At 60.1% G+C, this 16,633-nt stretch overlaps 2 protein-coding genes across 2 annotated transcripts; both read right to left on the minus strand.

Moving 5' to 3' along the window:
• Window positions 1-5,509: 5,509 nt before the first annotated feature.
• Window positions 5,510-8,724, minus strand: C31H19orf53 (chromosome 31 C19orf53 homolog). The gene is made up of 3 exons (XM_075902454.2): window positions 8,560-8,724; window positions 7,932-7,987; window positions 5,510-6,308 (listed from the first exon to the last, which is right to left on the minus strand). The coding sequence occupies exons 1-3, from the start codon at window positions 8,648-8,650 to the stop codon at window positions 6,168-6,170; spliced, it is 288 nt and encodes a 95-aa protein (XP_075758569.1). The 5' UTR covers window positions 8,651-8,724; the 3' UTR covers window positions 5,510-6,167.
• Window positions 8,725-9,264: 540 nt separating this feature from the next.
• On the minus strand, window positions 9,265-13,246 carry MRI1 (methylthioribose-1-phosphate isomerase 1). The gene is made up of 6 exons (XM_075902453.2): window positions 13,032-13,246; window positions 11,654-11,895; window positions 11,404-11,573; window positions 11,069-11,245; window positions 9,669-9,893; window positions 9,265-9,512 (listed from the first exon to the last, which is right to left on the minus strand). The coding sequence occupies exons 1-6, from the start codon at window positions 13,197-13,199 to the stop codon at window positions 9,391-9,393; spliced, it is 1,104 nt and encodes a 367-aa protein (XP_075758568.2). The 5' UTR covers window positions 13,200-13,246; the 3' UTR covers window positions 9,265-9,390.
• Between the last annotated feature and the right edge of the window lie 3,387 nt (window positions 13,247-16,633).

Here is a 16,633-nt window from a genome sequence, read left to right on the forward strand (position 1 = left end):
TTTCGCGATCGGGGCTTTTTTGCGCAAAACAAAGCTGTCTACACTGGCCCTTTTGCACAAAAGCTTTTGCGCAAAAGGACTTTTGCCCGAATGGGAGCAGCACAGTATTTCTGCAAGAAGCACTGATTTCTTACATGAGATCGTCAGTGTTCTTGCAGAAATTCAAGCGGCCAGTGTAGACAGCTGGCAAGTTTTTCTGCAAAAGCAGCAGCTTTTGCGGAAAAACTTGCCAGTCTACTCACAGCCACCCAGTACAGCCGTTCTTATGCTCTGACCCAGTGTGGCTGCTCCGATGTTTTTAGCAATCTCTGAACTAATCATAGCCGCCTTCTCATGAGATCTTCCTGCTCAGTAACATGCTCTCCTTTGTAGGTGGGGAAACTGAGGCACAGAGGAAGTGTGATTTACCCAAGTCACAAGTCAGTACAGAGACTAGAACTCAAGTCTCCCGGTTCAGTACTCTGGTCTCCTTCATGTCCATGCTGCTACTGAAGTGAAAAGGACCAGTGACTATCATGCTTACTACGGAACAGTGTAAATCCAGACCACTTGGATTACCCAGGAGGAGATCAGCTGACTACAGTGCAATTTTGCATTGTATCCAGCATCCCGTCTGGGATTTCTAAGGCCCAGTCAGAAGCCAGGTACCAGGAGCCCAGGTCAAAGGCGTTCTTGCCAAAACTCATTTCATTTCCCAGTGCTCGTCAGGTCTGAGGCCGCTAAGGCACCACAGTGCAGCCGGCATTCAGCATAGAATTACCAGTGTCTTTCTTGGACAAGCGGGGAAATGCGGGGAGAGATTGACAAATGGGTTCCCAAACTGGGGGGGCATGAAGAAATTCCGGGGGGGCACAAGGTGACCCAGCACCACACACCCCCGTCAGTCCCACCCCGAGTTTTGCTGCTTTTGGGAGGGGGGGGGCGAGAGTTTCTCAAAAATCAAAAAGGGGACATGAGGCCAAAAAGTTTGAGCACCACTGGGCTAAGATGTGACTTTCCCACTGACTCCCCCCCGCCCCGCAGTGATTAAAAAGCAACTTGGTTTCTCTCCGGAGTTATCTGGCCTAGTGGCTAAGGACAGGCTAGGGCAGGATAAACCAGGCTTAGGTTCCGAGCCCTGCAGCTGGGTCGCAGGGTGCAGGCCACGTTGTCTTCCTGTGCCTCCGTTTTCCCAGCTGCAACATGGAGATCCCGAAAGAGCGTTGAGTGCTGCTGATGAGAAAGAGGCCGATGGGGAGGGACTGTTATTCATTTATCGCAGGGCCAGGCAACTAAGCCGTGTGCCCCAGAACGAGTGGGGAACTGTGACCCGGCATCTGCCCCGCACTGGCCCTTTAAGGCTAAACCCAGCCCTGGGAAAGGGCTGAATGCAAAGGCAGCAGCTGAGGCTGATACTGCCAGTTAGGGCGCAGCTGGGGGCTGTATAAATAAGGGCTCCAGGAGCCAGAAGAGACCCTCTTGTTACAGCAGGGGAGTAGGAAGGGCTGGGCCAACTGTAGAGGCTCTCCAAGACAGAGCAGGGCTGGGGAAAAGAAAGAAGGGCGGGTGGGCTGGCTAGCTAGCTAGCTAGGGAGCCTGGCCTAGCCTCCCTCCCAGGCTGCAGGGTCTGAGGCAAGGCCTTGAGCACCAGGGGGGCGGGTGGGCAGGCAGGCTAGGAAGAGGCAGCAGGTCCACACCCCCTTGCCTAGGCGGAGTGGCCATTTCAGAGTGCAGTTTGCCCGTGGCAGGGGCTAGATGAAGACTGGCAGTGGGTCAGTGAGGCAAGGTGGGTACAGGGGGTTCCCTGGAAGGGGAGGACCCAAGGCTGTGTCTAGACTGGCAAGTTTTTCTGCAGAAGCAGGTGCTTTTGCGGAAAAACTTGCCAGCTGTCTACACTGGCCGCTTGAATTTCCGCAAGAACACTGACTCCTACTGTCTGAAATCAGTGCTACTTGCGGAAATACTACGCTGCTCCTGTTTGGGCAAAAGTCCCTTTTGCGCAAAGCTTTTGTACAAAAGGGCCAGTGTAGACAGCTGAGATTTGTTTTGCGCAAAAGCGTGTCTAGATTGGCATGGCCGCTTTTCCGCAGAAAGTGCTCTTGCAGAAAAGTGTCTGTGCCAATCTAGACACTCTCTTCCGCAAATGCTTTTAATGGAAAACTTTTCCGTTAAAAGTATTTGCAGAAAATCGTGCCAGTCTAGATGTAGCCCAAGAGTAGAGAGATTGACACACACACCCCTGGGGGGGCGGAGAGGCACTGGAGTGGGCATGGCCAGAGGGTGGTGTCTTGAAGAGGACAGCGGGGCTTGGGAGCCATGTGGGTCCAGCATTGATGCAGGGAGGCAGCTGGTGGGCGGAGCTGAGCTAATGCCTGGCACTACCAGCAGGAGGTGCCGTGGTAGTGGTGGCCCGGTGACAGGAACCCAGACCCGATTCAGATGTGAGTAGTGGACGTTGCATGTTCTCTCCCACTGTAAGAGCCAGGAGCTGTGTTTCTGCTGTGACAGGAGTCTGGGAGGACTCAGGCCAGCTTGCAAGCTAATGCTACCATTTTTAGGGAGGGAAACTGAGGCGGGGGGATGTGACTTGGTCAAGGTCCCCCAGAAAGTCTGTGGCAGGGCTTCTCCCCCAAACTACTGGAGCACAGACCTTCTAGGGCCAGGAACTGATACCAGATCTCCTGGATCCCACCCTGTTGCTTTGACCATTTGATCCTTCATGCAGGGAAGGAGAAAAGGTCTCCTGGGGGATCACACTGAAAGGGCTGGGGCACAGGATGGAAAAGGCATTAGGCCTTTTGCTGCTGCAGGGTGAGGGCCCTCCGCGGAGCTGCGATGAACACGGTGGGGCAAAGCAAGGTGCCTTCAGAGCAGCGTTTGGGCTGGAGTAAACTTGACACTTTCTGCCCCTTCTCTGGCCTCTGGGGATCTCAAGGCACATGGAGGCATAGGCCTGGTTCTCTACCTTGCAGAACAAGCCACTGAGGCCCAGACAGGAAGCGAGCGGCTTTGAGGTCATGGAATGAGCCACAAGTGGAATCCAGACCTGACTGGCATTAGCCACAAGACCACGTTCCACTGCCAGGGCTCAGAATAGAACCTGGGAGTACTGGCCCAAAGTCTTTGCTCTCACTGCTACACCTCACTGCCCTTCTCAGGGCAGGAATAGAACCTGAGACCTGGATCAATTCCTGCTGCAGCAATAAAACCTAGGGCTACGTCTACACTGCCCCCTCCTGTGCAAAAAAAAATGCAAATGAGACAAAGCATGGACTATTGCTGTGCCTCATTTGCATAACTAATGAGGCTGCTTTTGCACAAAAAGGAGCTGTCTACATGGCTCCTTTTTGCACAAGAGCCCTTCTTCCTGCAAAAAGAGGAAGGGGAGCTCTTGCGCAAGCGGGGGGTTTTGCACAAAAAGGAGCCATGTAGGCAGCTCCTTTTTGTGCAAAAGCCTCTTGCGCAAAAACGGAGCCTTGATAATTATGCAAATGAGGTGCAGCAATATTCTATGCTTTGCCTCATTTGCATATGCTTTTGTGCAAGAGGCTATAGTGTAGACATAGCCTAGGAGTCCTGGCTCCAGAACCTCTCCTCTAGCCAGTAACCTGCACTCGCGCCGCCCCCCCTCCTGCCCCGGGGGAGTGAATCAGGTTAAGGAGCTGGACTGGAGCTGCCTGACAAATAAAGCCCCTGGAAGAGGGTTAGGCCGTGAGGCCTGGGAGCCAGGCTAATGGGCCAAAGGCAGCACATGGGGCAGGGCGGGGTCCCCTCCTTCGGTTGCTTCCAGCATTTACAACAGCCTTGAACAGGCCCCACGGCTCCCTGCGAACAAGTGGGCACAGACGTGGGTCCCCCAGGCCAGGCTTCCGGGCTAGCAACTCCCAGTCCCCAGCCTGACCCATATGCCCAGGGAAGGGGCCCAGGGAGATGCCCCTGCTAAACCAGGGAGTGTAACAAATAACGGAGTGAGGCCCTGCGGATAAAGCAGGGGGGCTGGGTGCAGGGCTCCCCCGCACGACCGTGTCTTCGCTTCATTTTCAATCTCTTCCTTCGCTGCTCCCCTAAGACCTGGGCTGGGGGCCATCAGGTTCGTTGCCCTGAGGAAGTTTCCAGGGTGGTGGGATCCACCCCCCTCCCCCCATACCAGGGACTGCCCCCTCTGCTTAGAAACCAGGCCTGGGCTTAGCAGAGGTGACCTGGCTCCCGCAGGTGAAAGGCTGGCAGGGTGAGGGACCCCCCCAAGGCAACAAAGCTTTGAGTCTCCATTCAGTCTGCCCCCTTCTAGCCCATCTCACTTCCCAGGAAGATGCTTTGATCAGCTCCCCAACCCACGCAGGCCTGTCTGCCCCCCACCGCTGAAAGGAAAACGCTCCCTGGCCAGCAGCCTCGGGGAGTGAATCAGGTTAAGGAGCCTTGGACCAGCTGGATAACAGGCTGGTCTAGCACACAGGGGCAGCCCCAGGAAACGCACTAGGCTCCCGCTGCACAGCTCAAGCACTGGCTGTGGGGGTGAGATGGGAGCCCTGCCCCACAGCCAGCAGAAGACCCACAAGTAGCTCAGCCCTGTGGCTTGTTAGGTTCAAGGAAGCAGAATAGCCGGTACCCGCATCCAGCCTGGCTCTGCCCATGTCCACACTCCACTCCACAGAAAAGTGACATCAACAAGGATATGTGGGGCACAGGTGTGGAAACTCCTCCCACCCCTGCAGTGCAAACCGTGCTGCTGTTCTGGGGGGTGGCGGAGAAATGCCTTCCTACGGCGCAGGCCGTGTCCTGGCTGCAGGTTTCTGGGGCAGCCGTGCAGCAAGTGACTGCAGCGTATGCAGCGTAGGCTAGACCCACCCTGCCACCCTGCACAGCAGAAACCAAACCTCCACATTTCAGAGACAGCCTTTTCAACCCAGAACCCCCTTACTCATCTCACATAGCTATCGCCGCAGGGAACACAGATCACCCAGCCCCCTGCAAAGCATGGGCCTGAGAAACCCGCAGCCTGGAGCCCCGGACTGAGCAGGAGCACAGCCTTACCGGGGCGGGGGGGGGGGGGGGGCACTTCTGTCCCTAGCCCCCGCCCCACGCAGGCCATAGCTAAGGAAAGCTGAGCACTTAGGGTGTGGCCAGGGAATAGGGATCCTCGAGGTCCATTCCCAGCTCTGCTACCAGACTCCTGAGTGATCTGGGCCAAGTCGCTTGGGCCCAGCCCCTCTGAGGCCCCTGCTTCCCAAACAGGGTATTAGCCCAGCCCCACAGAGAGAGAGCGGGAGGCGCCCAGATGCCCCAGTGAGGGGCCAGAGGCAGTGAGAGAGAAAGCTGTACGGGGAGTCTGCAGGGACTAGGTCCATGTCTGTTCACATCCATGGTGTAGCCCTGCTAGCCGCGGGGAACCGCCCCAGGGTGTGCTGAGCGCAGACTGCAGGCTCCGGGGATGGCGAGCTTCCAGCGACCGCGTGGCTCCTGTATAAAAGCCGCCAGAGCAGGGGCCTGCAGCTTCCATCCCTTCACAGCCCCACAGAGGAGTTACAGGACAGTCCTTCCCAGTACTTTTTATTAAAGCGCAGGATGGGGGGCAGGGCCAGGCCCCACACACACACACACACACACACCCCCTCCCCGAGGCTGGAGCCAGTCAGGGGAGCTGCTCAGAGAACGGGACATTTGGCATCTCAGCTCCACAGGCCCAAGCTGCCCCCTTCCGCTCACAGCCAGGCAGTTTGGGCTCCACTGCGTAATTCACGCAGGCAGCTTTTCCTAGGCACTGCCCCAAACTCCACCGGAGCCCCCAACTCTCGGGGGCTGGAGGGGAAGGGGAAACTAGCAATTCACAGAATCCCTCACCGGGGGTCTGACCGAGAACCACTGTGCTGCCCCCCACCCTTCAACCTCCTTCCCAGTGACAGGACGGAGACGGCTCCGTTTCTGACAAGAGGCAGGTTAACCACCAAGGGGTAAGCTGCTCCCATCCCTGCTACAGGCCAGGGAGCGTTTGCACAGGAGACGGAGGAGGATGAACAAGTCCAAGGAGGTAGCTGCAAAAGCACCGTGGTCCAGGGACAGAGCTGCCCCCATCCCTTGGTTCCTACAGGGGGCTCCCAATGGAGCGGGCTGGTGCAGTTTTGGCCAGGCGTGGGCGATGGGAGTCTGCAGGAGCACAAGGACGGTGACAGCTCCAAACCCCCTGGCCCAGGTCACAGGGTAGACTTGCTGGGGTGGCCCTTCTTAGCTCCCTTCTCCGGCGCCGTGACCACAGTCAGCTTCTTGGGCAGGCTGGTGCTGGCTTTCATCATCGCCTCGTGTTCGATCTTCTTCCGGATGCCGACTTCCAAGTTCTGGGGAGGAAGGGGGCCAGGAAACAAATTAACCCAGCGGCTCCTCAGGGAGGGAAAGGGCAGCAGCAGCAGCCATTTAAGCAGGGAGCTCAACGAGGTCACACACTCGCCCCTGCCCAGCCCACGCCTCCCTTCCCCACTCCGCAGGTCTCAGCCTGAGCAACCTTTGGAGGAGAGCAGGATTCACAAACAGGAGTCCCGGCGAACACGACCCATGCCCAGGCCTCGCACGGTCCCATGATTAGCTGTGGCAGGGTTGTGGCTAGTGCTCCTGGCACGCAGTTTACAATTGAGGGCAGGTGACAGAGACTGGTAGAGGGGCACAAGGAAACGATACTGGTCACTGTCGTACATTCAGCCACGTGGAGAGGACAAAAGCGGCCCGAAGCGAGTTAGGCCACAGAATTTAAATCCAGTCCACTCTCTCCAGGTACATTTCCCACTCTTCTCCGCTTCCCAGTCGCACTACGTGGCTGACCTGTCACACATGGCTCATTCTAGCTCTCTCCCCAAGGAGAGAAATCGACCGTAGGGCTGAGGAGAGCAGCCCCCCTCCTACCCCACTCTGACAGCCAGTCCAGTTCCTACTAGCGGGTAAAACCCACTTCATCTAATAAAGTAATTTCTACCCACAAAGGCTTATGCCCAAATTTCTAAGGTGCCACAGGACTCCTCATTATTCTTCCAGAATAATATCTGTGGAAACATACTAAATGAATATCACTAGTTCTGGATTATCCTGTATCTCTGTGGTTTTATTGAGATCTAGGCTGAATGCTAGAGAATTCTTTAGATCGTTTTGTATCTTGTTTGCCACGTCTGCACTGATCTGGGAGACATACCACTCTGTAGCATGAAACACAAACGGAATTTATTAGTTTCTGAAGTTTTATGTTATTTGGATCTTAAATTCTTCTTCATAACGTGGACATTTAGCACAAGCAAAATTGAGGGACATAAAACTAGCTTTGGTTGCTGTGTCTGCTTTTCTGAATGCCAAAACTAGTGTCTGCTGACTGTTTAGGCATAATTTTAATGCCGTTAACTTGCTTTTCCTTAATTCCAATTCAGGATATTTAGAGGAAGAGTTATTGTGATTTGTTTCACAGTGATGTTTTAAGTTGCTCCCTTTGTGGTTCGGTTGATGCACTGGCACCTTTAACAATAAAATGCAAAATCTTCCTCCCAGTCTGGCTCAAAACTCTGGCTCTTTTACAATGAAAAGATATTCTTATCTACAAAGTTAATGCAGAGTTAACACTTCAATCTAAAACTATTCAAATGTGATTTATGAGCTGTACGCAGCCTGTATTCTGTGGAATGCAGGAAGACTGAGCAGACACATGGTCCGCACAGAAACTGTGTGAACACACTGACAACATTTCCTAAAATAATGCACGTGAGCATCTCTTTCTACCGACCTCACTAAGTTTTGAAATTCTTTCAACAGTTTGGACAGCTTCCACGTTCATGTTAATTCCAGCTGCAAAGTGCGTGGGACCAAGTTTTCTCCATGAGCTGTACTTTATAACCTGCACAAGAATCCCGCTGTGGCGCAAGGGCTGCAGTTCGGCCCTGCCTGCTCTAACCCAAGCTGCTGTTTGCTATCCCCGCGCACCTCACCTTTTTCAGTTTCTGCTGCTGGATCACACGCGCTTTCTTGGGAGCGATCGTGCGGCCTGGGGGAGAGAGGCGGGTGATGAACATGCGGAGCCAGGCAAGGAGAACTGAACTGCCCCAGGGTAGGAAGCCCGGCCTGTTGACCAAAGAGCTTGCGAGACAGCAGGGCCCGGGGAAGGACGGGGTGACAGCCTCTGCCTGGGGAGGGCAGGGGGGGCTCTCTGGGCTGGGGAGGGATAACGCTGCAGGTACGTTCCTGGGCGCCCGCGAGCCTCCCCCCCCCGCCAAGCCCCCTCCCCCCAGGAGCGCCCGCGAGCCCCCCCCCGCCAGACCCCCTCTCCCCAGGGGCGCCCGCGAGCCCCCCCCCGCCAGACCCCCTCCCCCCAGGAGCGCCCGCGAGCCCCCCCCCGCCAGACCCCCTCCCCCCAGGAGCGCCCGCGAGCCCCCCCCCGCCAGACCCCCTCCCCCCAGGAGCGCCCGCGAGCCCCCCCCCGCCAGACCCCCTCCCCCCAGGAGCGCCCGCGAGCCCCCCCCGCCAGACCCCCTCCCCCCAGGGGCGCCCGCGAGCCCCTCCCCCCGCCGGGCCCCCTCCCCCCAGGGCCGCCCGCGAGCCCCCCCTGCAGCCGCTCACCTCCCTTCCGGGGTCCCCGGGCCGCCTGCGCCGCCGGCTTCTTCCCCCCGCCCGGCTTCTGGGCCTGGAACTTCTGCTTCCCCTGAGCCATGACGACTCCACTTCCGGGGGGGGGGGGGGGCGCTCAGTGCATGCCGGGATAGAGAAGGGCAAACCCCTGCCCAGTGCATGCCGGGATACAGAAGGGCAAACCCCGCCCAGTGCATGCCGGGATAGAGAAGCAGCCACGCCCCCGCGGCCAGTGCATGCCGGGATACAGAAGGGCAAACCCCCGCCCAGTGCATGCCGGGATACAGAAGGGCAAACCCCGCCCAGTGCATGCCGGGATAGAGGAGCAGCCACGCCCCCGCGGCCAGTGCATGCCGGGATACAGAAGGGCAAACCCCCCGCCCAGTGCATTCCCAGTGCATGCAGGGATACCCTTCCCTCACCAAGGGGGGGTCAGGGAGCCCAGCCCCTCCCAATTCCAGGCTCCAGGGGGCACCTGGGGCCTCGTGGAAAAGCCCCCCCCCCCGCAGTGACGGAGCCGGGCTCTGTCCGCACCACACGCTGCCCTAGCCGGGGGAGCCAAGGGGGACTCTCCCGCGGCAGTACAGGGTCTATGACACACAGGGCGGGGGAGGGGGTCAGGCTCCCTCCAGGAGAGCCAGCGCCAAGGCCGGCTCAGAGCGACAGCCGCAGCCAACAGCCCACGCGGAGAAGCGGTGGCGTGAAAGGCCCACGGGGGTTTATTATCAGGACGTCAAAGCTCCAAGCCAGGCCCCACCATCCCCAGCCACAGTCTCGCGCCTGCTCAGCATGAGCTACTGGCCCCAGGGCCTCATTGTGCTTTCACTTCCCGGCGAGGGCCTCCCGCAGCTCGCCGGGGCGGAAGACCCCGAACTCCGTGACGATGCCCCCGGTGATGAGCTCGTGCGGCGTGACGTCAAAGGCCGGATTCCAAACACCGATCCCTTGGCAGGAGAGAGAGACACCGTGAGCCACTCAGCAACGCGACATACAAATCCAACCAAGAATTCCCCCCCCGGCCCACGATCTCCTCCTTCTCCTGCACCGGGACAGCCCCTTGGCCCATGACGCCGTGTGGGGACGTGCTCCGACCACGGTACCTGGCGCTGCGATCCTCACGCCATTGACGTCCGTCAGCTCCTGGCTCGGACGCTCCTCGATCACAATGTCGGAGCCTTCCGCCAAGCTCAGATCACATGAGGTGCTGGGGGCTGCCACGTAGAAGGGGATCCCATGATGCTTTGCAGCAATGGCCAGCTGGTAGGTGCCCACTTTGTTGGCCGTGTCGCCATTGGCCACCACCCGGTCGGCTCCCACGATGACAGCTGGGCGAGGGAAAGCAGCACTTCAAATCCGGGAGGGGTGGTTCTCATGTCACGTGACCACCAGAGTCATCAACCAGGTGGCTCCTACTGTGGTCCCCTCCTCCCACCCCCTCCCTGCTACAGGTTGTCCTTGTGGCTGGCAGATCCCAGTCCTCCAGGACCCCCAACACAACAGCTCTATGAAGCACCCAGCATGCTTCTCTGAGAAGCAGGGTTGTCTAGGGGGAAAGGGCACCAGGTGGGGAGGCCACACCGAGATACCCAGCAAAGCAGTTGGAAGCCATCACACCTCTCTGTGCCTCAGTTTACCCATCCCCATGCTGCAGCAGGGGACCTACTACTAATGTGCTTTGAGCACTGTGGATAAGCGCCCTCCTAGAGAGATAGCTGTTAACTGTGTCAGCCTCACACAAAACATGCTGGCGTCATACTGGATTACTGGATCTACCGGTCGGATCTAGGGATGCCAAGTATCGACTGACTAATCAAATAGTCAATGCATTTTTGCATCGACTATTCGATTAGTCCATAGGGCAGCTCTGCCATTGAAGCGCAGCAACAGCTCTAGGGCTATTGCTTCACTTCAAAGGCGAAAGCACTGTGTGTGGAGCCCGGCAGCTCCTGGGCTCCATGCGGTGCTGCCTCTTTCAAATGCCGTGGGGAGCCTGACGCCGGGTGCGCCGCGACGTTTCAAAGCAGCAGCGCTGCCCGGAGGCCGGGGTCAGTGGGGGATCCGGGCTGCACACGGCGTTTCAAAGTGCCGGCACTGCATGGAGCCTGGGGTCTGGCCTCAGGCTGCAAGTGGAGCTGCCACTTTGAAGTACCCCCTTCTGTCCCCCCTTGCCGCCTCTTTCTGATTGAGGCAGCAGGGGGGAGAGGGAAGAAGCAATTAGTCGCCTAGCCTGTGGGCCGGTCCTTCACATCCCTAGTCAGATCCAGCGTATCGAGTCCTGGGAGTGTGCATTACATTACCACCCGAAGGACTCAACCAAGATGGGCGCCTCTCGTGCCGGGCGCTTTGCAGATGCCCGTCCCGGCTGAGCTCAGGGCTCTGTCATGCCAACCCCTAGGCCAGGCCCTGCCTCAAAGACTCACCAGCTGAATAAACGTCCGCCTCTGTCTAACCAGACCTGTGGCTGGGGGGATTTGAGCTGGGTGCCTTGACTCCCACTCACCCGACAGGCCCTTCTCCTTCATGGCCACGGAGACCATGCTGTCTGCGATGAGCGTGGCCGGGATGTGCTCGTACACCAGCTCGTAGGCCGTCAGCCGCGCCCCCTGGTTGTAGGGCCGCGTCTCCGTGCAGTACACGTGCTCCAGACGGCCCAGGGCGTGCAGGGAGCGGATGACACCTGCAAGGCAAGAAGGGAACCGTGAAAGGTGGCAAGAGCTTAGTGAGTTGGAGAGCATGGGCTAGCGGGCAGGGCAGGGCAGGGCAGGGCAGGGCGGCAGTACCCTTGGGGTGCACCCCCCTAGCCAGCGTGGGCAGAGGCCCTGGCCAGCCCCTTACCCAGCGCGGTGCCGTAGCCAGCAGTGGCCAAGGCGCCGGTGTTGCAGTGAGTCAGCACCGTCACCTTGTCCTGCGGCGCTGTCCGGAGCAGGTGGCGCGCCCCGTGCTCCCCGATGCTCCTGTTGTCCCGCAGATCCTTCTCCAGCATGGCCTCTGCCCGCTGGATGATGCTGTGGGGCGGGGGGAAGGTTAGGCCGGCGATCGCGCTGCCAAGCTGAGGAGGGGAAAGGGCCCCGGGCCTGGATCTTACCTCTCCCGCAGGCTCTCAGCCGTGGCCTCCCCTCGCTGGGCCTCCTGGGAAGCGAAAGCCCCCAGCTCCTGGGCCGCCCGGGCCATGTTCACAGCCGTGGGGCGAGCAGTCACCAGGTAGCGCAGGGAGTCCTGGATAGAGGCCTCCAGGTCGGCCTTGCCCTGCCCTGTGCCAGCCCCGCCGTGCAGCTCCACCGCCAGGCTCAGGCAGCCCACGATGGCGATGGCAGGGGCGCCCCGCACCTGGGGGACAGGGGCACAGTCAGGGTGGGCTGGGACCAAGGACAACCAGGGAAGGAGCTGCAACCACAGCTCAGAGCAACAGTCCAGCGAAGCCAGTACTCAGGGTACCTTGGACCCCCCCATGTCCCCATGCCTACCCCTGCACCCCAACTGCACCTCCACTGCACCGTGCTCACCCCATCCCAGCGCCCCTGCACCCCCACTGCACCGTGCCCACCCCATCCCAGCGCCCCTGCACCCCCACTGCACCGTGCCCACCCCATCCCAGCGCCCCTGCACCCCCACTGCACCGTGCCCACCCCACCCCACCCCCCCTGCACCCCCACTGCACCGTGCCCACCCCACCCCCCCCCTGCACCCCCACTGCACCGTGCCCACCCCACCCCAGCGCCCCTGCACCCCCACTGCACCGTGCCCACCCCACCCCACCCCAGCGCCCCTGCACCCCCACTGCACCGTGCCCACCCCACCCCATCGCCCCTGCACCCCCACTGCACCGTGCCCACCCCATCCCAGCGCCCCTGCACCCCCACTGCACCATGCCCACCCCATTGCCCCTGCACCCCCACTGCACCATGCCCACCCCATCCCAGCGCCCCTGCACCCCCACTGCACCGTGCCCACCCCATCCCAGCGCCCCTGCACCTCCACTGCACCGTGCCCACCCCATCCCAGCGCCCCTGCACCTCCACTGCACCGTGCCCACCCCACCCCAGTGCCCCTGCACCCCCACTGCACCGTGCCCACCCCACCCCACCCCATCGCCCCTGCACCCCCACTGCACCATGCCCACCCCACCCCAGCGCCCCTGCACCCCCACTGCACCATGCCCATCCCATCCCATCGCCCCTGCACCCCCACTGCACCATGCCCACCCCACCCCATCGCCCCTGCACCCCCAAGCCCCCATTGCTCCATGCCCACCCCACCCCAGCGCCCCTGCACCCCCACTGCACCATGCCCACCCCACCCCAGCGCCCCTGCACCCCCACTGCACCGTGCCCACCCCAGCCCTATGCCCTGCACACACCCCCCTTTCGTGCCCAGGCCTGTATCCCCCACCAGGCCATGCCCAGCCCCGACCCCACGCTCTGTGCCCACGGACCCCTCCCCGCGGGGCAGCCCCCCGGCCCCACCTTCATGGCGCGGATGGCCTCCCAGCCCTGGCGCACGCCGCCGATCTCCTCGTAGCAGCTGCGCTGGGGCAGCAGCAGCTGGTTGAGGACGCGCAGCGAGCCCCGGCGGTAGCGCAGCGACTCCAGGCTCCCGGCGCAGCCCGGCCCGGCCGGGGCGCACTCGGCCATGTGGGCTCCGCTCCGCGCTGGCCCTGGGCCGGAGAGGCGGGCGCGGCGGTCCTAGCGCCGCCGGCTGCGGGGCGGGGCTCTGCCCCTGGGCAGCCGGGATCATCATAACCCGCCTTAGAGCGCAGGCGTCCTGGGCGCCACCTGCTCTAACCACTCAACCACACTGCTCCCCCGGAGCTGAGGAGGGAACCCAGGAGTCCTGGCCACCCCCCTGCTCTAACCACTCAACCACACTGCTCCCCCAGAGCTGAGGAGAGAACCCAGGAGTCCTGGCCACCCCCCTGCTCTAACCACTCAACCACACTGCTCCCCCGGAGCTGAGGAGGGAACCCAGGAGTCCTGGCCACCCCCCTGCTCTAACCACTCAACCACACTGCTCCCCCAGAGCTGAGGAGAGAACCCAGGAGTCTTGGCCACCCCCCTGCTCTAACCACTCAACCACACTGCTCCCCCAGAGCTGAGGAGAGAACCCAGGAGTCCTGGCCACCCCCCTGCTCTAACCACTCAACCACACTGCTCCCCCAGAGCTGAGGAGAGAACCCAGGAGTCCTGGCCACCCCCCTGCTCTAACCACTCAACCACACTGCTCCCCCAGAGCTGAGGAGAGAACCCAGGAGTCCTAGCCACCCCCCTGCTCTAACCACACTGCTCCCCCTGCAGCTGAGGAGGGAACCCAGGAGTCCCGACTCCATCACTTACCGTGCTGGCTCTAGAGCAGCGCTTGAACCCCAGAAATCCTGATTCCTGGCTCGCAGGCCTGCACTCACCTCTCCACTCCGGCCCGGCTGTTCGGCCTCAGGACTCTAGATGGGTGTCAGCCGGCGCTGAGCTAACCTCCCAGCGCATCGCCACGGATACAGAACTGCCTACAGCCGCTGCGCTTCTGCGTGCGCCCTGTGACTGGCCTGGTCACCTGCCCTGGCCTCTCCCTCCAGCCACCCAGGCTGCCTCTGAGGTCAGCGTCACAACCCTCAACGCAGCCAGTGGCGCTGGAACGTACGAACAGCCAGCCCGGGCCAGCCCAGCGTCCTGTCTGCCCACAGCAGAGACACAGGAGGGAGTTATGTGCCCAGGGGCAAAGGCAAAATTTGCTCTCCCCCTCCGCCCGGCGAGGCCCCAACCCCTCCGCCCGGCATGGCTGAGCCCAACCCTGGGGGGGAGCTTGTATCGCATCTTCCCCCGCCCCCTTCAGTTTGGGGTCAGGTCCCTGCACACACTAACCCACTGGTGGAGATGGAGGAGGGTCGGGCTGGGGGTGCAGAGGTGGGGAGGAGGCTCCAGCCAGCAATGTCGGGCAGAGGAGGAGCAGGCGAGCTGAAGGATGACAGGGGGAACAGAGGGGAACTCAATTGGCACCCCGCTAGTGTGGCACCAAGGGGCAACTGCCCCCCGGACCCCTTGCTACGCCGCTGGCCAACAGTGGCCAATGCCGGATGCCCCAGAGGGAGGGAACACAACAGGGTTCTCTCCTGTCACCCGGTTGTGGTGGAAAGCCATCGCAGCAAACGGCAAGGCCTGTCTGTGGCGAGCTCCTGTCCCTCTTCGCAGAGAAGGGGAAGCAGCCGAGGGGCCCATGGCCCATTTTCCATTGACACTTCGTGGACCTTGACTAAGTGGATGTGGCCCGAGGAAATTTTGCTTTTCTTCCTTTTTGCAAAGCCAAATCACTCCCCACTTTTGGCACGAGTCACAATGGACCACGGGAGGAGAAGCCGCCATTTGCCAACCTGGCTGTGTGGAAACCGTGTTCCCCAGGCTGTAGCTGGCAGCTTCCACAGGCTTGTGCATGTGAGCCCTAAAATCCACGGGGGCTTTTCCCCGTGTTAACACCAAGCGGCTGCGGGCGCCTTGGCCACACCCAGACAGCGACACGGCAGCACTTCCACAGCACCTGCGTGACACCGAGACACGCAACAGTCACTGGCTGGGTTCTTTGCAATGTGGCCCGCCGCAGGCGCAGCTGAGCACTTGGAGAACGGGGCGCCTCCCACTTTCCCGGATGCCATAAACGATGCCGGCCAGTCACCTTTGCTGGTGGAACAACCGAGACGCGGGCGTGTTTGCCAGGAACTTAGCTAATGCTCAGAGTCCCACTGCTGCCTGTTCTCAGAAATCCAGCCCTGGGTTTGTTTTTGAACTGTGTGACCCCGGGTTCTCGTGTTACGTGAAGAGGTAAAACCACCCTGCCTCATTCACTGTCTCCACACTGGGGATGTTAAATCTCCGGTAAGTGAATGGTCGAGTAACCTCATGAATTCTTATTGGTTACTCGACTATTCGATAGTCCCCAGGGGCGGGGCCGGCAGCCAGTGCACTCCGACCCCACTGCCACTCCACACCACTGCTTCTGGATCAGAGGCAGCAGCGTGGGGAGCCAGGCGGGAGCTAGTCCGCAAGGGGGGCCAGTTTAAAAACCAGCTCCCGTCACGGATCGGCTGCCTGTCACCCTGCCTCTGGTAAAGGCTCCCAAACCCGGGTCTGAGCTCCCAAATCAGGTGCGAACCAGAACTGAGACAGGCTGCCTGCCCGGCTGGCTGCTAATACACTTCCAATGCAGAGCCGCAGCGGGGGTAGGTCCCAGTGCGGTCACAAGCCAGCACTGAGCCGTGCTGCTGGCCAGTCTGCTAAAAATGTACCAGCAAAGGGCGGGGGGAGGGAAACGCATGTCGTCTATAGCATTAACCTAGACGCTTTTGTTTATCAGTTACTTGACTTCACTCTTACATCCCTACTCTGCACCAGTCATGATTTCACAGACCTTTCTCTATCACCCCCCTTGTCTTGCTGCCCTAAAAGGGGCCTTCCGCAGTTTATTCCCTTTCCCAGAGTCGCACTTCACCTTCCCTCTGGAATAACACCCTCAACCCCATGGGGAAGGGGTGAGTTTGAAATGTCCCCGCGTAGTTAACCAGTGGGACAATTCGTGTGTGTTTAGACAAGGCCTAAGTCTCCCTGAAATCAACAGGGCAAGCCCCCCTGTTTTCATGAGTCCTGTAGAGAAATCACGGCCCGGCCGACAGTCCTGCCAGCCCAAGATCCATCTGTAAACTAGACCCAAGTGTCTAAGTCATTCCGACAATGGGACGTAGATTCTGAGGCTACTCGGGAGTTTGAAACGGTCACCTTGGCAGCAATGGGCCCTCTAATCTTTTCCCTCCAGCTGTGGATTTTTCCTTCCAGATGCAGAATAATTTTTCATGTGCACGAGGCCTGCGAAACCCCAAACCTAGCTAGAAACCCATAGAAACCCCAAACCTAGCTAGAAACCCATAGAAACCCCAAACCTAGCAAAGCTGCCGGGCAGCCCTGGAATCTGACCCGAGCGGCTGCACAAGTGCTTGGCTTACAGGGAACCCTGCTTGGCCGTCCTGCAATATTTCAGCATCGAGACGGTTTCCATTTCAGCTATTCCCTTCCCTTGCGAAGGCCCAGCT

This window comes from Pelodiscus sinensis, chromosome 31, assembly GCF_052426305.1.
Source record: "Pelodiscus sinensis isolate ZL-2025 chromosome 31, ASM5242630v1, whole genome shotgun sequence".
NCBI classification, from domain to species: Eukaryota; Metazoa; Chordata; order Testudines; family Trionychidae; genus Pelodiscus; species Pelodiscus sinensis.

What these genes read in the sequence shown, in the direction of transcription:
- C31H19orf53 (XM_075902454.2), bottom strand. Translation starts at nt 8,650, where the DNA reads ATGGCTCAGGGGAAGCAGAAGTTCCAGGCCCAGAAGCCGGGCGGGGGG. An exon ending in CCGGGGACCCCGGAAGGGAG is followed by an intron (nt 7,988 to 8,559) that starts GTGAGCGGCTGC and finishes TCTCTCCCCCAG; the next exon opens with GCCGCACGATCGCTCCCAAG. An exon ending in AGCAGCAGAAACTGAAAAAG is followed by an intron (nt 6,309 to 7,931) that starts GTGAGGTGCGCG and finishes CTTCCTCCCCAG; the next exon opens with AACTTGGAAGTCGGCATCCG.
- MRI1 (XM_075902453.2), bottom strand. Translation starts at nt 13,199, where the DNA reads ATGGCCGAGTGCGCCCCGGCCGGGCCGGGCTGCGCCGGGAGCCTGGAG. An exon ending in GAAGGAGAAGGGCCTGTCGG is followed by an intron (nt 9,894 to 11,068) that starts GTGAGTGGGAGT and finishes TCCCTCGCCCAG; the next exon opens with CTGTCATCGTGGGAGCCGAC. An exon ending in CGTGAGGATCGCAGCGCCAG is followed by an intron (nt 9,513 to 9,668) that starts GTACCGTGGTCG and finishes TCTCCTGCCAAG; the next exon opens with GGATCGGTGTTTGGAATCCG.